The 21,545-nt window shown below is 42.3% G+C and overlaps 1 protein-coding gene across 2 annotated transcripts in view; it reads left to right on the forward strand.

Moving 5' to 3' along the window:
• The window catches only part of LOC119728984 (laminin subunit alpha-like), a 78,841-nt gene that overhangs the window by 45,568 nt on the left and 11,728 nt on the right, over positions 1-21,545 (forward strand). For both annotated transcript variants that reach the window (XM_038201459.1, XM_038201460.1), the window contains exons 45-66: positions 395-546; positions 927-1,037; positions 1,898-2,009; positions 4,557-4,724; positions 5,293-5,480; positions 6,018-6,134; positions 6,808-6,965; positions 7,393-7,531; positions 8,130-8,220; positions 8,631-8,831; positions 9,505-9,521; positions 9,680-9,848; positions 10,388-10,542; positions 11,915-12,076; positions 13,042-13,172; positions 13,444-13,588; positions 16,266-16,393; positions 17,195-17,366; positions 17,670-17,842; positions 18,425-18,532; positions 19,939-20,056; positions 20,781-20,927. In XM_038201459.1, coding sequence (XP_038057387.1) covers positions 395-546; positions 927-1,037; positions 1,898-2,009; positions 4,557-4,724; positions 5,293-5,480; positions 6,018-6,134; positions 6,808-6,965; positions 7,393-7,531; positions 8,130-8,220; positions 8,631-8,831; positions 9,505-9,521; positions 9,680-9,848; positions 10,388-10,542; positions 11,915-12,076; positions 13,042-13,172; positions 13,444-13,588; positions 16,266-16,393; positions 17,195-17,366; positions 17,670-17,842; positions 18,425-18,532; positions 19,939-20,056; positions 20,781-20,927 — 3,062 coding nt within the window. The remainder of the gene's footprint in view (positions 1-394; positions 547-926; positions 1,038-1,897; positions 2,010-4,556; positions 4,725-5,292; positions 5,481-6,017; positions 6,135-6,807; positions 6,966-7,392; positions 7,532-8,129; positions 8,221-8,630; positions 8,832-9,504; positions 9,522-9,679; positions 9,849-10,387; positions 10,543-11,914; positions 12,077-13,041; positions 13,173-13,443; positions 13,589-16,265; positions 16,394-17,194; positions 17,367-17,669; positions 17,843-18,424; positions 18,533-19,938; positions 20,057-20,780; positions 20,928-21,545) is intronic.

Raw genomic sequence — 21,545 nt, forward strand, 5'->3', positions numbered from 1 at the left:
TGTGATTACTGGCAGTGGGTGTGGTCACTGGCAGTGGGTGTGGTCACTGGCGGTGGGTGTGGTCACTCCATGGGTATTGTCAATGTCAACAGGTGTGGTCACTGTCCATGGGTGTGGTTAGTCACTGGAAATGCGCATGACCACTTTTCATGGGTGTGGTCACTGTTAAATGGCTTCTGTTACTATTCTTAATGTAGGGGACGTTTGTTAAGTAGCCACGCCCTTCTGGAGCTGTATGTGACTGGTAAAGTTTGGGCCATCCTCCGTATTTGCTTTAAAAAAAATTACCGGATGACAAAAATGTGATGGAGCACTGCTCTTGCGTAGGTATAGCCCCTTGAATTGTACCAGTTTGTAATGGGTTTGTTGTTTTCTCTCTTTTTCTCCTGACCAGCGTGCGACGAGTGCGTCGCCCTCCTACTGGACATGATGGAAGCCCTGGACTTTGACATCGACAGCGCCGTGGCCAACGTGTCTGGGTTGTCGGTGGGTTACGAGACCTACCAGCGACTGAGAAGACTGAACAATTCTGTGATCGCGGCCATGGTAAGCTGAAAATGAAACCTCTCAGTGATTGTAATGGATCTGTGCATGCAGTGTACCTCTTGTGGCGAAAATGTGAAAGTTTCTGAGACTAGAACATAGAAAACCCAATCATCACAACAAACACTTGTGTGATAGTTTGAAGGGACAAAACACCTGTTGTACAGTTTATGTGGTGACAATTTATGTGGGCCCATCACGAATTAAAAGTTATTGTTTGTAGTACCCGGCAAGCTCAGTGGTCGAGTGGTTCTAGTCACACCCGAGTAAGCTTGTGAATTTGTTAACAGTATTTATTTGTAATTATCTTTGTCAAGGGGAAAATCCAAAACGAAATATGTGTAGGGCGTTTTGTTCATACTTTGCATTGTTGTACGTTTCAGAATCGCACGGACGCTTTGGCGGAGAACAACGTGGCTGTTATGGATGGTTTCATGAAAGTGGAGATGAACTACAGTGCACTGCTGGATCAGGCCATTGCGCTCCGGATCAGGGTGAGTAGTGTCCTCAATGTCATTCCTTTTTAACCCAAATTTTTGATATCTTTTCCATGGAAAAAGTATGGGAAATTATAGAAAAGCAGGAGTAATGTAAGTTGAATTTCTCCGCTATTTTGTACTTTCCCTTGTAATTCCGTGGACGGCTGCATGTAATGAATTGTATTTTCCAACCTTTTTGTGTAGGTGTTCCTTGCTGCCTGTTTGTCCTTTTCCCAACTCCCCCCCCCCCCCCCCCCCCCATATGCACAATTTGAACTGGTTGGAGAAACTAAAGGAAAATTCGAGTTCATATAGTTGGGAGTACAATATTAATTTTAGCAAAGTAATTTTGTCTCATTGCCGTTATATTGGAAAGAAAGTTGATAACAAGGGAATATCTGGCTCTTCTGTGTGTTTCCAATACAGTGGAACACCTCTTTAACGAACATCGCGCGATCCATAAGAATTGTTCGTAATAGTGATCGTTCGGTATAGCAATTTTAAGCTGCCGATGCTCTGGTACTCTTTTTTTCAATAAATGGTGGCATGGCGCCCTTCATAACTTCACCCTGCACGCCCTGGTAGTTACTGAAAGACGACTTTGAACACGTGCCGACTATTGTATTATGTAATTACAGTTTTGAGCTTACTACCTACAGCAATGGGTGGCTTTCCCCTTCTTTGCCTTGGGGAAATAATAGCCACTTGTCACTCTTCTGTTGATGGTTTTTAACAACAATGGGAGCTAAGGACGATGTTCGGTATAGCCGAATGTTCGGTATAGAGGTGTTCGGTATAGCGACGTTCCACTGTATAGCTGTTTTTGGCCAATTTAAATTTTTTTTTAAAAATATTTTTGTTTTTTACATTTCCAGTCGGACAAGATCGTGCAGCAGGCAAACGAGACTAAGAAGGAGTCCCAGGATACTGGCTTCAAGGCTGTTGACGTCGAACGCAAAATCAACGAGACAATACAAGCAGTCTTCGGTACCTTGCTTCTTATTGTTATAATAACCAAACGCCAACGAATTTTTGAGAGGAACCTTCCTTAATAATTCTGTAAAACTCAACAGGAGAATTGTAGTCAATCATAACTCAATCACATGTCAAATCACAAGTCAGTCATAAGTCCAATCACAAGTCATATTACTAATAAATCTCAAGCCAAAACATAAGTCTGATCACAATTGGAACTACAATTAAGGCCAAAAGTCAGATCGGAGGGTAAAATCACAAGAAAAATCGTGAATCGATTCAAGCTGGGTCACAAGTTGAATTACAAGTTCAGTCACAAGTCAATCACGAGTCCTATCGCAAGTCAGTCACGAGTGCAATCACAAGCCAAGCACAAGTCAACCCCAAGCCAATCACAAGACAATCACAAGCCAATCAGAAGTACATTCGGGCGTGAAATCTCAGCTTTATAAGCTGATTTCAGCATTTTTTGTTTTGGATTTCAGCTATTTTCCCTCACTTGCTGTGTACAAAAGTATAGGAATTTTCCAAAGTTCAGCTTTTTTTTTACACCTTTTTCAGCTGTTTTCAGCTATGTTTATCAGTGGTCACTCACACCCCTGTACACTCACAAGTCAAATCACAAGTTGAAATGCTGATTTGGAGTAGTTAGTTCGTTGGTGCTCTCTGAATAAAGTCAATCGTAAGTCAATCACGAGTCAAACACGAGTCAAACACGAGTCAATCACGAGTCAATCACGAGTCAATCACGAGTCAATCACGAGTCAATCACAAGTCAATCACGAGTCAATCACGACTCAATCACGAGTCAATCACGAGTCAATCACGAGTCAATCACGAGTCAATCACGAGTCAACCACGAGTCAATCACGAGTCAATCACGACTCAATCACAAGTCAATCACGAGTCAATCACGAGTCAATCACGAGTCAATCACGAGTCAATCACGAGTCAATCACGAGTCAATCACGAGTCAATCACGAGTCAATCACGAGTCAATCACAAGCCAATCACAAGTGTAATCACAAGTCAAAATGTGGATCTGGAGTAGTTAGTTCGTTGGTGCTCTCTGAATAAAGTCAATCGTAAGTCAATCACAAGTCAATCACGAGTGCAATCACAAGTCGAAATGTGGATATGGAGTAGTTAGTTCGTTGGTGCTCTCTGAATAAAGTCAATCGTAAGTCAATCACAAGTCAGTCACAAGTGTAATCACAAGTCGAAATGTGGATATTGAGTAGTTAGTTCGTTGGTGCTCTCTGAATAAAGTCAATCGTAAGTCAATCACAAGTCAATCACGAGTGCAATCACAAGTCAATCACAAGTCAATCACGAGTGCAATCACAAGTCCTCACAAGTGTAATCACAAGTCAGTCACAAGTGCAATCACAAGTCAGTCACAAGTCAATCACAAGTGTAATCACAAGTCAGTCACAAGTCAATCACAAGTGTAATCACAAGTCAGTCACAAGTGCAATCACAAGTCAGTCAGAAGTGTAATCACAAGTCGAAATGTGGATATGGAGTAGTTAGTTCGTTGGTGCTCTCTGAATAAAGTCAATCGTAAGTCAATCACAAGTCAATCACAAGTCAATCACGAGTGCAATCACAAGTCAATCGTAAGTTAATCACAAGTGCAATCACAAGTGCAATCACAAGTCAATCACAAGTCAATTACAAGTCAATCACAAATCGAAATGTTGATTTGGAGTAGTTAGTTCGTTGGTGCTCTCTGAATAAAGTCAATCGTAAGTCAGTCACGAGTGCAATCACAAGTCAATCACAAGTCAATCACAAGTGCAATCATAAGTCAATCACAAGTGCAATCACAAGTCAGTCACAAGTCAATCACAAGTGCAATCACGAGTGCAATCACAAGTCGTCACAAGTGTAATCACAAGTCAGTCACAAGTGCAATCACAAGTCAGTCACAAGTCAATCACAAGTGTAATCACAAGTCAGTCACAAGTCAATCACAAGTGTAATCACAAGTCAGTCACAAGTGCAATCACAAGTCAGTCACAAGTGTAATCACAAGTCGAAATGTGGATATGGAGTAGTTAGTTCGTTGGTGCTCTCTGAATAAAGTCAATCGTAAGTCAATCACAAGTCAATCACAAGTCAATCACGAGTGCAATCACAAGTCAATCGTAAGTTAATCACAAGTGGAATCACAAGTGCAATCACAAGTCAATCACAAGTCAATTACAAGTCAATCACAAATCGAAATGTTGATTTGGAGTAGTTAGTTCGTTGGTGCTCTCTGAATAAAGTCAATCGTAAGTCAGTCACGAGTGCAATCACAAGTCAATCACAAGTCAATCACAAGTGCAATCATAAGTCAATCACAAGTGCAATCACAAGTCAGTCACAAGTCAATCACAAGTGCAATCACAAGTCGAAATGTGGATCTGGAGTAGTTAGTTCATTGGTGCTCTTTGAATAAAGACAGTGTCAAAAGGGGAACTTGGGCAACAGCCAAGGTAGCACTCCAGTGCTGCCTGTCATGGGTGGCTGGTTCAAATCCTGTAATTGTCAATTTTTCTATTTGCATTTCAGATGCCATCAAGGCCCTGTACAATAACTCCAACATTCCCGAGAACGCCAACATCACAGACATTTCCGGCATTCTGGCCGAAGCTCGGATGATTGTAGCCGAAATTGCCGCCAGGAATTTCTCGGCCGGACGTCGAGCTTCCGATGAGGAACTCGTGGCAGCGAAAGATGGTAAGTGGCCCTTTGTACAAATTTCCAAAAGATCTTCACCTTTGTAACCCCAGTTCATCAACCATAAGATCAGTATTATTGCAGCAGTTCAAGGGACGATTGTGGTTAAGCATCTTGCCCAAGAACACAAGCACAAAATATCTCAAAGCTTTTCGTCATTATAAGCCGTGTTTATCAAACCACAAGGTCATTTTTATGCAGTGGTTCGAAATCAGCGTAATCTCTCACAGGTAGAGAGAAAGTTGTGGTAAAGTATCTTGCCCAAGAACACACACACCAAATGTCTCAAAGACCCTTCACCTTTCAAAACCCCTGTTCATCAAACCATGCGACCAGTCTTATACAGCAGTTTCAGGTCAGTGCAATCTGTCGCAGATAGAGAGGAAATTGTAGTAAAGTGTCCTGCCCAAGAACACAAACGACATCTTCCAAATCAGATTGGAACCCACATACTGCCACACATGCCGGCCACCATAACTACAGAAATGTTTTCCACACTTTTTGTACACGTTATGTATTTACTTACCTTTCATTTCTTTCTTTCTGTCTTGAATATTTTTCTGTCCAGTGCTTGAGAGGGTCAAGATGCTCCGTAACGCTTCCCTTGAGCTGATGGGCCACGTCCAGAACGTCTCGGACCACATGGCTGGCTTCCTGGACCAGCTGCAGAAGCTGATTGACACCAGCAACCGGGCCAACAACCACTCCATGCAGGCCGAGGATCTGAACACCATGAACCAAGTACCTGCGTTTGAGGTACGTAGAGGCTTCATTGGAGTTCCTAACCTGCTAAAGCCAAAAAATGCAAAGTGCTTAGCAAATTTTGTTTCCAAGCTAGGAATCGGGGGCCAAGCTCATGGAGGTGCTTAGCCTAGTCTTGCTCCCAGACTGGAGTTGGTTTTTGTTCCCCTTATACAGCCGGTCCGTGACAAGCGAGGGGGCTATCAACAAGATGAATCAAATCCAGTCTTGGCAATATTGGCAGCGCTACCCAGGAAAATTCTGAGCACACCTCACGTGCGCTGTATTCCAGCTAATGCGTGCGCGTGAGGTACGCTCTGAATTTTCTGAGTAGCGCCGCCAATATTCCCAAGACTGGACATGATTCATTTTGATAGTTGGGAACCACTGATGTGTCTACACATCTACTGCTGCAGACTCAGGAAAAGCTTGACGATGTAACCTGTCATCCGCCCCTGCGAATATACATTGCCAGATTGTGTTTACACGTCCTCTGGCGTTAACTGGTTAAGCAAAGAGTCTTATGATCCAGTGTCTCTCTTTTTTTTGTAGGCTGTCATGCAGGAAGTTGACAAGAAGTTCAAGGGAGCTACTGGAGACGTTGACAATGCCACCGCCCTGATTGAGGCTGCCCTGCAGTTCCTGGAAGAAGCCCAGAACGCCCTAGATGTAAGTTTGAAAACAAAAGTGTCTGATTACAGATGTAAACAAATTAAAACAAATTAGCCCCTCTACTGCCCCAAACTGCCATGCCAGTTACTCCATGTACCATCCAAAACTGCCCCAGTACTGTATGGCTTTATGGATTTGTCAGGCATGCATACACTGTATTACAATGTATTACAATGTATTACAATGTAATACAATGTAATACAATGTAATACAATGTAATACAATGTAACAAAATGTGATACAAACTAGTGAGACTTTGCGATAACACCATGTGGCAGAATCTCTTTTTAGAAAAAGTATGATTCTAAAAAGAACCGGTTGAGTTTGGCAACCAACCGTTTCTTTTCAGGACCAGACATCTTCTCAAAAGAGATTCTGCCACATGGTGTTACCGCAAATTCTCAATAGTTTTACACATGCAAAGTTTCAAATCTTACTTAATGTAATACAATTGTAGTACAACGTAGTACAATGTAGTTTAGATGGGTAATAGGGTTAGAGGAATGTTTCAAAAAAAATTTGGTGCTTGGGAGAATTTCATATCTGAAGCTACTCCAGAGCACACTCTGTTAAAACAATTTTGAGAAAACCTGCGGACTTTTAATTGAATCTTGCCCTTCATTGTTTCAATGTTTATAGATTTATTTTTGTCATCTCTCTGGTCTTGCAGGCCACCCAAGCCAACTCCACTCTCCTTGAGGAGGCCGTACGGAGACTGGAGCCACGGGTCAACTTTGTGGTCAACAAGTCGGACTCCGTGGACGCCATCGTCGACGAGGCGATGCGACACGCCGCAGACCTGAAGAACCAGTCCGAGTACCTCAGTGGGTAAGTCGCTTTCGGTATTATTTATTTTTAATTAATAAACTGAGTATTACTCAGTGCCCGCGGCTTGTAGGTCTCAAGCCTGAAAAAAATATTGGCGAAGGGAAGTCAATGAAAAAACACTTAATTTGTGTTGTGGGAGGCAAAACCCAAAAAGGAAAAGGGAGAAGAAAAGAAACAGACAAAAATGTGAGAAACAAAAAGAAATAGTGGGAAATAAACACAATTGTACATTGCCACCCTTTGTCAATTTTAATCTGTTGCTGTTTAATGATATTAATGATATATACTTTAGATTGACTTGTAAATTAACTTGTCAATAGGAAGGCATCAGTTTGTTCACTTGACTACATTTCTGCGATTAGTACTTATAAGTCACGTGATCACCTCAGGACCAATCCGATTCCCTCATTCTCGTCTTATCTTTCAGCCTATTGGTCGGCACCCTGGACCTGTCCATGAATGCCGTCAAGGCGGCTAATGCCTACGGAGAGATCGTGGCCGCCATTGACGCAGCCGAGAAGGCCGCCATGGATGCACTGAACGCCAGCAGCCAGGCAGAAGAACAGGTGAGAGAAGCGGGGCTTAATTTCCCCATTTAAGGAAAGGGGGGGGGGGGGGAGGGGGAGGGTGCCTTCACAGCTGCATTGGAAAGGAAATACACTCTAGACTCCTGGGTTGTGTCTTGTGATTTAACCCTAACCTCACCTAAAGCCACAAAATACTACTAGTAGTAAACGGTAGTATGCAGTACTTGAGCATATAAGTGGGCACAGCGCTCATAGTATTTTCTAGTGTTTGGTACCTGCATACATAATTGTTGCAGTACCTTGTAGTGTGTGGTACTTTACTCCAAATGAAGTCTTTGGGGGTTAGGGTTAAGCATTGGTCTAATGCTCTTTGTGTCTGAACTGCACCAGGACTGGTGGTCTCGTGGCTGTGCACACTGCTAATAATTGGCCTCTTAATAAGATATTTGGACTGGTTTAATTTTGGTAAATTCAAAAGAGTTATCTACCCATTGTGTCGAACTTATCTCAAAAAGACTAATGATAAACAATGTCCCATACTCCCTTTCCCATTTTGTCCAATTGAGGTCAGCATTTCTCTTGAAATTTTGAAATTTAAGTGTCTATCTTATGGTTTTATGTTTTGTTTGTCCATTAGGCCAACAGCTTTGGCAATAATCCGGCCGATCAGCTCAAGAAGAGCCGACGTCTGCACAGGAAGGCCGCCACGGCCAACAGAGAAGTGGCAGGTAAACCTCTCTATTAGATAAATGCCTGACCGCTTGAGGGCGCTGTTGACATTTTATTCACAAACAGGATATGGATGGGAGGAGGTAGTTGCTTGTGTAGAAGTAAACATTCCCCTGTCATATGAAAATCGGACTCTTTTTCCCTTTTATTGGTTAAACCCTCTCACGTGACCGGTCCCTCTCCTAATTATCTATGCATGAGCATGCGCAATACCACCAATGAGTCCGTATTTCATAAAACCTAAATTAATGCTTTTTGGTTTTTCAAAGTGAATACTGTTTTATTCCTAGACAAAAAAATACCAATGTGATAAATGTACTTCTGAAGTTGAAACTCCGAAAGTAGCAAGATCAGCACACTGTAACAGTATCGTTTGATTTGATCGCTGCGTCATTTGTTTTCATTCCAGATCTGGAAAAGAAGCTTGACCAGGTGGGTGAGAGCGTGGATGGGGTCAAAGGTCGTCTGGACGGCGCGGACGATCGCCTGGAGGCCATCCGCCGCGGCATGGCTAATATTCCCGATGAGAGCAGCGTCTGCACCATCACCGTCTGCCAAGAGGGCCAGGCTGACTGCAAATCTGGCTTCACCGGGGAGAACTGCGACATCAGTAAGGCTGGGCCTCTGCGTTTCAGTTTCTAAACGTTAAATTCATGTTTGGAAGCAGATTAATAGACCTGAGACGTAATGTCGTAATGGCTTTGTTTATACATATGCGCTTTCCCATGGGAGCGAAGTCGGGACGCCAGATAAGGTGTGGACCGTCTACTACATAGGAAAGCGCACATGTAAACAAAGGGTGACGTCATTACGTCTCACGCCTATTACTGTCCGTGACAGCAGTTTTGCCATTTAGACTTTGGATAAAATGTTACCTGATCGCACATTTTGCTTGGAGCTGACAGATTTGTTTGAAAAAGTGATTACATTTGTAAAAAAAAAATTAATTTGCAGGATTTATGGGAAAAAAAGTGTAGTCTTAAATAAAAAAAGAGCATGTTTTTTGTAAGCCAACCACAGACCTTGATTGGTTTGTGAAAACATTGGATTTTGAACAACTAGGCTGCTGAAACAATTGCCAATTTTTGTTTTAGTTTTGAGAACACCTGTTCAGTTTTCTTTTTTTAGGCAAGCTAGGGGATCAGGCTCAAGAAGCTGTAGACACAGCCATGGTGGCCAATGCCAAGGCTACCTAGGCTGCTGAAACAATTGCCAATTTTTGTTTTAGTTTTGAGGACACCTTTTCTTTGAACAGTGGGTTATTAGCTCAGTTTTTTTTTTAGGTAAGCTAGGGGATCAGGCTCAAGAAGCCGTAGACACAGCCATGGGAGGCCAACGCCAAGCTACCTAGGCTGCTGAAACAATTGCCCATTTGTGATACAGATTTGAGAACAACTGTTCTTCCCACAGTAGGTCATTATTTCACGTTTTCTTTTCCTAGGTAAACTGGGGAATCAGGCTCAAGAAGCCGTAGACACGGCCATGGCGGCCAACGCCAAGGCCACCAAGGCCACTGAAACAATCGCCAATGTGGAAGCCCAGCTGCCCGAGCTGAAGGTTAAGGCTGACAAGATTCCCGATGACATCAACGCCGCCACCCAGGCCGGAAACATCGCGGCTGATGCCAGTAAGTCAAACTTTCGCTAGGTCCGATTCCTACCTAGCTCACTGACGGACTGACTCACAGACCGTCACTTGTGACTTGGTGTGGTTGTTGACTGGTGAAGAGACCCGAGCAGTGCTGTCATGTAGGATTACCATGTTGTGCAGATCAGTGGCGAATAGCCTGGTTGTTGAGTGATGAAGAGATCGGGGCAGTGCTATTGTATATGATTTCTCTGTTATGCCATTCAATGAACTTAGCCTGGTTGTTGACTGGTGAAGGGAGCTGGTAGTGCTATTGTATAGGATTACCCTGTTAAGCAAATCAATGGACTTAGCCTGGTTGTTGAGTGGTGAAGAGATTGGGGCAGTGCTATCTAATAGGATTACTTTGGTATGCTAATGAATGGGCTAAATCTAGCCAATCGTGTACACCAGATGCATGAAATGACTTCCAGTGGCAATTCTGTATCAATCCAATACAGTTTTGTGCGCTGGTCTATTAAATCAGCTTTACGAGGCATGCCTTGCCCTGTCGTAATCCTTCGTTCTTGCTTCTCGCAGGTAACCGTGCCAGGGAAGGCGTGCGAGACATCCGCAACCTAGACCGCTCGCTGACTGCCTTGCACGCCAACATCCAGAACATGACCCTGGGGCTCCAGTACAACCTGGACGAGATCAAGAGAAAGATCGCCAACGCCCGTACCCTGGCTGACGGGGTAAGTAAAACTGTTGTGGGTCTGCAGGATCTGTAGGTTAGTAAAACACACCACCCCCCCCTGATTTGAACTGAGAGTGGAATACTTGGTAAAAGATTTGTTATGGACTGTATAGAGCCGCAGCCGAATGGTTACGGTGTTCAACTCATGTGCCGTGGTACGTGGGTTTGACCCCTGATGGGGAACCACGCTTGTGTCCCAGGGCAAGACACTTTACTACAATTGCCTCTCTCCAACAAGGAGTACAAATAGACAAATGTCAGGGTAGAGACCAGATTGCACTGAGCCTGACTCAAAAGTGGCCTCAAGGACTGATGAAAAGGGTCAATAATTGTGAAGCGCTTTGAGACCTAGCATTTGTGGAAAGCACTGTACAAGCACCAATTAGTGTAATGGTACCATTAAGGAGACACGTTATCGTAATCTCTTCAAACGATGGGAGACATCGGTCATTAGGGAGACATTTTCATGTCTCCCTAATGTCACAGCCCCCCTTAAGAGGCACAATTTTATTTTCGCAATTAGGTTATATTTGTTGCTCCTGGTCTAATTAGTAAACATACTGAAATTCATGGAAAAAGGACAAGGGAATATTGGGTTAGGGCACATTTAAGTTAGAACAATTTTGTGCACAAGTCTATGGAGATGTCTACCAAATGTCCAATCCAGGGTAATAATAAAAATTATATTCCTCAAAGTACCATTAGGGAGACACGTTATCGTAATTTCTTCGATAATAGGGAGACACCGGTCATTAGGGAGACATTTTCGTGTCTCCGTAATGTCACAGCCCCCCCCCCCCCCCCCCCCCCCTTTAGAGGCACAAATTTTTTGTCGCAATTAGGTTATATTTGTTGGTCGTGGTCTAATCAGTAAACGTACCGAAATTCGTGGAAAAAGGACAAGGGAATATTGGGTTAGGGCACATTTAAGTTTGAAAAATTTTGTGCACAAATCTATGGAGATGTCTCCCAAATGTCCAATCCAGGGTAATAATAAAAATTATTACTACTATTACTGTAATAGGGCGACAGGTTTTGCGAACTCCGTCCACAATAGGGCGATACATCTTATTGAGGCGACAAAATAACTGTCGCCCTTTTATGAAAACGACCCTTAGGAAAAGGAATTTGGCTGTCGCTAACCATCTAGATCGATTCCTCATGGTCCAATTAGTATAAATACTAAATTTCGTGGAAAAAACATAAGGTAAACTTGGGTTAGGTGACAGTTTAGGTTTGTGCACAAGTCTATGGGAAAGTCACCCTATTGGGGCGAAAAGAGTAATTGTTATTATTATTATTATTATTATTGTGGAGACTTGTTTTACCCAGCCCAGCCCTGACCATTGTTTTGTTTCTCTGTTCGTCAGGTGAAAGTAGCCATGAAATTCAAGCCGGACTCCTCTGTCCAGCTGCGTTCCCTCGCTCCGGAAGACCTCCAGGCCCAGGCGGCTCACACCTCCACCTCCCTGTACTTCCGGACCCAGGAGCCCAACGCTATGCTCTACTTCATCGGAGGGCCGAATGCTGATGTAAGAATTCAATTTGGGCTTCGAGTTTTTAAATAACACTTAGGACTGGTTCATACTCAGCAGAAAACCGGACCCAATTTTCATGGCGTTGCTTGCCGTTAGCAAGATATGCCCACTTACTGTAGCAGGAAATTCCACAGTGATTATGGTTTGGTTACAGTGGGTTTTTGGGGTTTTTTTTTTTCATATCATAGCACGAAAACATAATTAAAAAGAATCTATATAGAGAATGGCGGAAATGATATGGGGGATCCAGGTCAAAAGCATATGCTTGTACAAGACCTGGAACCTGTAATTACAAATAAAGCTAATAAATTAATATGTACATACACTAGGCTAAATTATATCAGGTAAATACATTTACACTAATAAAATTGAAAGAAGTTAAATAACAGCAAAAAATACTCACAGTCGTATTAATATACATATACTTTCTTACATCCATACATTACAAGGAAAGAAATCAATTAATTACAATAAAACAGGAAAGGAGGGAGAGGGAATTAAAGCAAAAAGTGGCCAGGGAATTAGAAACAATAATACTTTTTCAACAATCGGTGAGACGACATGAAATTTAGTATTTATTGGGATACTTAATTATCAGTATAATTTGTCAACAGCAACGTTTTCATGTAGTGTTTGAAGTGCTTCGTTGATTATGGATTCGGTTAGCCAGGAAGTTTGGCATTATGCGCATTCATACATCCCATAAATAATGATTCTGTGCTAACTTGGTTAAGGCCAAAAAAAAAAATATTCGGTCTCTGGTCAGACCAAAGTTCCGGAATGGACGCGGGGACGCGGCTTTTTTTTTTTTGGCTTTTTTTTTTTTTCAAGCTTGGATTATTTTTTTTTTGGCCCAAGGTAGAATTTTTTTCTAGTGCTGATAGCGTACAATGGTGATCGTAATCGCAGAATTCACGCACAAACGCAATAATTTTGTGCGTGTTTTGCTTTTTGCGCAGGATGACTATTACTCTCTGGGCATCGAGGACTCCAACGTCGTCCTGCGCTACAATCTCGGCGGCGGCGATAACGCGGTCACGGTGGCCAAGAACGTCAACGACTTCAGGTGGCATCAGATTATCAGTGAACGGTGAGAAAAGAAATCATTTTGACAGGAAGCGGAGGGTCAGGGCTGGGTGGTGGGGGTGTGGAGAAAGTTGGGGAGGGGGGGGGGGATGTGGAGGATGTGGGGGGGGGGGGGTTTCAAAGGAACTCCCCCAAATTTGATCTGGGTCATTTTAAGCTGTTCAGTTCACTTGTAATATTATTATATTATTGTCAAAATAAAAATTGTTTTCATGCTTCTTTTTCATGCTTCTTTTTTAAAACAAACAATTTGTTTGAATCGCTTTTTCTCTCAGCAATGGCAAGTATGCCAAGGTGATCGTCAAGGGACTCGAACAAGAGGACGTCCTTCAAGATGGGGAATCTAGCGGGGAAAATGCCATCCTGGACCTAAACCCCGATGCGCAGGTGTTTGTAGGCGGCATTCCCCCGGACGTGCAGGTCAGTAGTCCCTTAATGGCGCATTAGGCACACTTTTTTTGTGACTGCAATTGGCCAACACAAGGGCCAAAAGTCTACTTGAGGTGGTTACGATGTCTGGCTCATGCGCAATGGTCCACGGGTTTGAACCCTGACCTGTAACATGGTGCTTGTGTTCTTGGGCAAGACACTTTACTGCAACAGCCTCTCAAAAGATTTCATGTTGCATTGATCAAATGCAGACTTAATCTGTTTACTTTTGTCGGCTATTTTCCTTGCGTTCCTTAAAGCCTGCCATGTGTTGAGGTCACATATGGAATGTATGCTTACATGTCACATATGTTTGTGTTCTTGGGCAAGACACTTTACTACAATAGCCTCTCAAAAGATTTCCTGTTGCATGGATCAAATGCAGACTTAATCTGATTACTTTTGTCTGCTTTTTTCCTTGCGTTCCCTAAAGCTTGCCATGTGTTGAGGTCACATATGGAATTTATGATTACATATCACATTATGCTTGTGTTCTTGGGCAAGACACTTTACTACAATAGCCTCTCAAAAGATTTCCTGTTGCATTGATCAAATGCAGACTTAATCTGATTACTTTTGTCTGCTATTTTCCTTGCGTACCTTAAAGCTTGCCATGTGTTGAGGTCACATATGGAGTGTATGCTTACGTGTCACATATGCTTGTGTTCTTGGGCAAGACACTTTACTACAATAGCCTCTCAAAAGATTTCCTGTTGCATTGATCAAATGTAGACTATATCTGATTACTTTTGTCGGCTATTTTCCTTGCGTTCCTTAAAGCTTGCCATGTGTTGAGGTCACATATGGAGTGTATGCTTACATGTCACATTATGCTTGTGTTCTTGGGCAAGACACTTTACTACAATAGCCTCTCAAAAGATTTCCTGTTGCATTGATCAAATGTAGACTTATTCTGATTACTTTTGTCTGATATTTTCCTTGCGTTCCTTAAAGCTTGCCATGTGTTGAGGTCACATATGGAATTTATGCTTACATGTCGCATTATGCTTGTGTTCTTGGGCAAGACACTTTACTACAATAGCCTCTCAAAAGATTTCCTGTGGCATGGATCAAATGCAGACTTAATCTGATTGCTTTTGTCGGCTATTTTCCTTGCGTTCCTTAAAGCTTGCCATGTGTTGAAGTCACATATGGAATTTATGCTTACATGTCACATATGCTTGTGTTCTTGGGCAAGAGACTTTACTGCAATAGCCTCTCAAAAGATTTCCTGTTGCATTGATCAAATGCAGACTTAATCTGATTACTTTTGTCTGCTATTTTCCTTGCGTTCCTTAAAGCTTGCCATGGGTTGAGGTCACATATGAAGTGTATGCTTACGTGTCACATTTGCTTGTGTTCTTGGGCAAGACACTTTACTACAATAGCCGCTCAAAAGATTTCCTGTTGCATGGATCAAATGCAGACTTAATCTGAATACTTTTGTCGGCTATTTTCCTTGCGTTCCTTAAAGCTTGCCATGTGTTGAGGTCACATATGGAGTGTATGCTTACGTGTCACATTTGCTTGTGTTCTCGGGCAAGACACTTTACTACAATAGCCTCTCAAAAGATTTCCTGTGGCATGGATCAAATGCAGACTTATTCTGATTACTTTTGTCGGCTATTTTCCTTGCGTTCCTTAAAGCTTGCCATGTGTTGAGGTCACATATGGTGTGTATGCTTACGTGTCACATTTGCTTGTGTTCTTGGGCAAGACACTTTACTACAATAGCCGCTCAAAAGATTTCCTGTTGCATGGATCAAATGCAGACTTAATCTGAATACTTTTGTCGGCTATTTTCCTTGCGTTCCTTAAAGCTTGCCATGTGTTGAGGTCACATATGGAGTGTATGCTTACGTGTCACATTTGCTTGTGTTCTCGGGCAAGACACTTTACTACAATAGCCTCTCAAAAGATTTCCTGTGGCATGGATCAAATGCAGACTTATTCTGATTACTTTTGTCGGCTATTTTCCTTGCGTTCCTTAAAGCTTGCCATGTGTTGAGGTCACATATGGTGTGTATGCTTACGTGTCACATATGCTTGTGTTCTTGGGCAAGACACTTTACTACAATAGCCTCTAAAAAGATTTCCTGTTACATTGATCAAATGCAGACCTAATCTGATTACTTTTGTCTGCTATTTTCCTTGCGTTAAAGCTTGCCATGTGTTGAGGTCACATATGGAGTGTATGCTTACGTGTCACATTTGCTTGTGTTCTTGGGCAAGACACTTTACTACAATAGCCTCTCAAAAGATTTCCTGTTGCATTGATCAATGTAGACTTATTCTGATTACTTTTGTCTGATATTTTCCTTGCGTTCCTTAAAACTCTTGTTATAAATCAAATGAGGTTTTGCCCTTCACCAACGTTCGATCAGATTCAAACCAGCCAACCGATCCCAATAGCTCGGTGGTCGAGTGGTAAGACATCTGCACTAGAAAGCAGGAGGTCGTGGGTTCGAGTCCCACCCGAGTGATTTTTCCAACTTTCACTTGGGAGGTAACACACTGAGTATACAGTGTTTAAAAACGTCGGTGAAGGGCAAAACCAAATTTGATTTATATCACCCCGACGCAAAATTCCATCTTATAATAACTCTCGTTATGTTTAGGTCACGTGCGGAATTTTCTGGTCAAATTCGAATATTTTTTTCCTTAACAGTGGCTGCCAGCGGCATTGCCCAACCGCGTCTTCAACAGTGGCGGCATTGACGAGGTGACTGTGAACGGACAGCCCATGAGCCTCTGGAACTTTGCCGATGCCATCAATGCCGATGAAGGAATCCTCAGGTAGGGAAAAATGTATGGGAATATCATGGGAAAAAAATGGGAAAAGGGTAAGGTGGGAAAATGTATCGGAATATCATGGGGAAAAAACGGGAAAAGGGTAAGGAGGGAAAAATGTATCGGAATATCATGGGAAAAAAACGGGAAAAGGGTAAGGAGGGAAAAATGTATCGGAATATCATGGGAAAAAAACGGGAAAAGTGTAAGGCAGCTTCTGGAAAAAGTACAGGTTTCCGGATGAATGCTAAACAGCCGTGGAAAGATATATACTTGGAATTGGATGAGAAGGAAGTACATGAAGGTCTTTGCTTTGAACTTTTTTTTGAGAAGGTACGTGTCACTCGAAGAAACTTGGTGAATATTCAGGAAAAAAAGTGGAAATAGATATGGGGGAAGGTCCTGGAAATAAAAAAGGGTCTTGGGGAAAGTTAACTTTGTGGAATAATGCATTTTATAAAAATCACAAACAAATCACGAAGTATTAAAAAAAAAAATGAATTTTTTTTTTTTTTTTTTTTAACATTTGATACTTGGGAAACTTGTGATTGAAAAAAATGACCTGGGAAACAGTTCATGCAGAAAATTTTGAAAAATCAATTCGGACAATGGTTAACGTTCTCAGAAGTCGACGCAAGAATGTCCTGAAATTTAAAGAAAAATTCACGCTTATTCAAGTTCCATAATTATTTTCATATTAAACAGACAATAGCATTACACCTTTTCACTTCATTTTTTTCCCTATTTTTCTTTTTTTTCCCCCTCATTTTTCCTCATTTTTGCTAATTTTTCCGGCTGTTATTCCAGGAATGACACCATCGATGTTCCGGAGGATCCAGACGCGGAAGGAGTCCTGTTTGACGGGAACGGCTACATCGTACTGGACAAGGAAGGCGGCTTCAATCCCCGCTTCACCTCCATGACCATCGCCTTCAGGACCTACGCTGCAAACGGCCTGCTGTTCTTCATGGGCGACCAGGTGGAATTTTTGTTGTTATATTTTTTGATTTTTTTTGATTTTATTTATTTTGACGTGATCTGTTTTTTTTTTCTCCGGACAAGTTTCAGAGTTGATACAGGATTTTAAATCAGTAGATCTCTTCTCCATTGTAAAAAAAAACGAAATAAGAAAAACCCCCAGAAATTAACAAAATTAGAATAGAAAAACTGAGTTTCCTGTTTTACTCATTTGTGGTTTCCTAAGTGACACATTGCAACCCAAACACAGAATTGTTAAAACAAACAAAAAAATGGAAGGAGACAATTTATTGTTGTTGTGCAGGGCAAGTATTTCGCCATTGAGCTGAAGGGCGGCCGGGTGCAGTTTGAGTACGACCTGGGGACTGGCCCCCTGACTCTCATCACAGACGAGCAGTACAACAACGGGGAGCAGACTAAGGTCCAGGCCAACTTGCGGGGGAATGCGGGAAGCATGCGAGTAACGTCCTCGAGCAAGTGAGTACCGATTGAGTTTGAGTGAAATGCTGACTCTCCAATTGACCGAATTGACTGAATTGATTAGATTGTTTTATTGATTGGAGTGATCAGGTTAATAGTGGGATTGATTGGGTCTAAAGGGTGGAGCAAATTGATTGGTTTGATTTGGGTTTATGGGTTTGCTTGGATTGATAGGGTTGATTGATTGATTGATTGTTTTGTTTTTAAATGGGTAGCCCATTCAGTGGAATCCACTGATCTCCAATGGGGCCAGTAAAGAGGAGACAATGTGAAGATATTACAGTTTTAGAGGTGGGAGGAAAAGCCCAAAAGAGTATTCTGAGGAAAACCCACGGAATCAAGCAGGGACTGAAAACCCAATCCACATATTGGCCCAGGCGGGATTCGAACCAGGGTCACAGCGGTGGAAGGCGAGGAAAGTACCGCTACGCCAACCTGACTAGCTTGATTTGAGTAATCAGATTGATTGGATTGATGTCATTGACGCCAATGATTGGTTTGATTGAATTGATTTGAATGATAACATTGATCAGGTTGATTAGATTGATTTCATTTTTGCCCCTGTTTTTTTTTTTCCAGCGATGTGGAAGCAGTATCAGGAGAATCCCCGGGAGATGGCTCCGAGCTAGCCGCTGGAGATTACTTCTACGTGGGTGGCTTGGTGGCAATCCCTGACGACCTCTTCCCGTAAGTCGGCTGGAAATTTGGACAAATCTCTTGCTTGTTGAACCACGCTATATTCTCCCTTTCTTGTGTTGCTATCCTGAGAACACTGTTTATTTCCATGCACTTTACTGATCTCTATATGCCGAGAACTGCATGGAGATTGTAAGCTGAAATCCCCAAAAATAACAGAGATGAAACTTTTCCGATTTTAATCGGAAAACCGACTTTTTGAATTTTCCAACGAAATTTCCGATTTTTTTACAGTGTGTCCCACAAAATTTGATTTAGTAAGGATTTTTCTCACAAAATGTCATGTTAATTCAATCATAATTTCGAAGAAAAGTCGATGAAAAGTCGATGGAAATGGCACGTTAAATCATCGCGAATGTAGTTTTAATCTCTTTCACCAGTCGTTATTGGAGTGTTTCAACGGTAGAAACACAGGCCATAACACTGATCGGAGCCTTCTCCGGCTGGACAAAAGGTTAAACATCGACAGGCGACATGGAAAAATCACTCTGTGTCGCACGTGCGTGCATGTACTGTACGCAATGATACCAGCGTACGTACCGCACCGTACCGTCTGCTAGCACATGGCCGGTCGGGAACGGGTAGCCTTGTGAACGATCCAGTGGATAAAATCATTATGTTGTGCGATTCTCGGAGGTTTCAAATTTAGTTAAACAAAATACAATGCCTTAAAAATCGTGATGATTATCTCGAGGATAGCCAAGAGAGCATTAGCGAAACATTTCACTGGCATTTGTTAGAAGAGAAAGACGATAATGCCTGATTTTTCCCCACGTATGACATGTATGAATGCAAGTGGAGTTGTGTGGTTGAATGGACATGATTGAAGCACCATGAACGGTGCCTTGTCTTTCGGACTTTTCCCTAGACTTTCTCAAGTAAGAAGTGAACTTCTTTATTGATGACTCCATTACTCTAATCGTGATTCGGGCATTTTATGCAAAGAAAACACTGACCATTTTTTTCATCGTAAAATTTTGTTTGAATCGAAAATAAAGCAGGAGTAGGTGTCCGGAAATTGGGCATGAAGTGTATTGTACATGCATGTACGATTGTGTGTAATGCAGCGCGGCCCAGATTTCGGACACGTATATTTCTTCGGCATATTTTCCGATATTTTGGCCATATGCCAGTTTCATCTCTGAAAAATAAATCTGCACCTCAAATTGTTACCCATGTGGTTGTGTCGTATGCTGCAAGTTACAGGTACATCGAGTGGCCTCCATATTGAGAGGCCCAAAAAGCAACTCATGACAACTTCACTTCTTTGTGCATGGGGATGGGCGTATGCACAATTAAGCCAGTATGTAGAAATAAGGTGTGTTGTTATGGACACAACTCACTGAAGCTGAACCACCTGAACCACCTCCTTCTCTTTCTGCAATTTTGTCTCCTAGGTCGGTGACCCGCGTCGGTTTCCGAGGCTGCCTGAGGGAGCTGTCCTTTGGAGCCAACCAGATTGACCCCTTGAAGAACAGATGGAGTTTTGGTATCTATCCAAACTGTGTAACACAGGTGAGCGGAACCGTTTCATCTCGTCATCCGATGTGAAGTTATACACCAACCCCGTCCCCATGGCCTTTGAGCTGTGCACACAACTTCCTCTTTGGCCCCCGTACTAGATCATTTGAATATTCCCGAAAAAGTTGGCTGATATAATCTGGCCCAATTTCACCGCGCTGCTAAGCACAAAAATGTGCTTAGCACATAAATGTGCTTAGCATTAAAAAGTCTGGCGTATAAAAGCAGGTTACCAACCAAAACTCCATGTGATTTTCATGCTAAGCAAACAACAGCTGAATACCAATCATGAGCAATTTACATCATGTGGAGTTTGGACTGGTAACCTGCTTTTATAAGCCAGACTTTTTTTGTGTTAAGCAAATTTTGTGCTAAGCAGTGCCGTAAAATTGGCCCCAGAAAACGCTCCGTTCGGGAGGTAAGTTCTGGCGAATTTGCAAGACTGCAATTCAGTGTTTGTTTCTGGATGTGGTGTGTTGGGTACTAGACTAAAGCTTCTCTTGAAATTCATTGAAAGGGCAGGTATAGCCTCATGCCAAAAAACTTCATTTTTTTCCCAGAAATTTTGATTTGAGACAATTTTTCATATGTTGAAATTTTGTTTTAATTATAAAATATTTGTGGATTTGTATTTTTTTGTATTTTAGCAGTTAAAATTGTTGTAAAATAATTTTTACTCAAATGTCCTTTTTTTCCCCTGTCTTACAATGTATTGCAGAGAGTGGGCCTGGTCTCATTCAACGGTCCCTACGGTGGTTTCGTGTCACGGACGCCGGTAGATATCAACGGCAACGGTGACGTCATCTTCAGGTTCCGCAGCACGGAGGCCGACGGGGTAATGATGTACATGTCCAGCGAAGACAAGGTAAGCGTAACAGTAAGCAGAAAATCCCTGTAAGCAAAACATTCTGTGCTTATGGTAAAGCATATCTTACAGGTTAGCAACAAATTTTGGCCTGTGCACATGTTTTATAAGATATATGCGCGCGCAGGTTTAGCACAGGATTTCTGCACTTCTGCTGCGAGCACAGAATACTGATCATCAGCGCAGTATTCCGTGGTTAGCAGAGACATTAAATTGGGCCTAGGGTTCAACCGGGCAGTGCCGTCATATAGGATTACCATGTAATGGGCTAATTGGAACACCAAGTGCGTGAAAAGACTTGCAGTGAATAATCATTATTGATCAATTGAAAAGATGTTGTGGGCTCTTCGGACCAGCTTTACTAGCCGGGCAGTGCTGTTGTATAGGAATACCTGATAATAGGCTTAATCCGGCCTATTTGGGTACACCAGATGCATGAAAAGGCTTCCAGTGAATAGCCACTCTGAATCAGTTGAAAGGAATCCTGTGTACTCTGGGACCAGCTTTACCAGCCGGGCAGTGCTGTTGTATAGGAATACCTGGTAATAGGCTAAATCTGGCCCATTTGGGTACACCGGATGCGTGAAAAGACTTGCAGTGAATGACCACGCTGAATCA

Source organism: Patiria miniata, unplaced genomic scaffold, assembly GCF_015706575.1.
Source record: "Patiria miniata isolate m_02_andy unplaced genomic scaffold, ASM1570657v1 HiC_scaffold_20, whole genome shotgun sequence".
Taxonomy (NCBI): Eukaryota; Metazoa; Echinodermata; class Asteroidea; order Valvatida; family Asterinidae; genus Patiria; species Patiria miniata.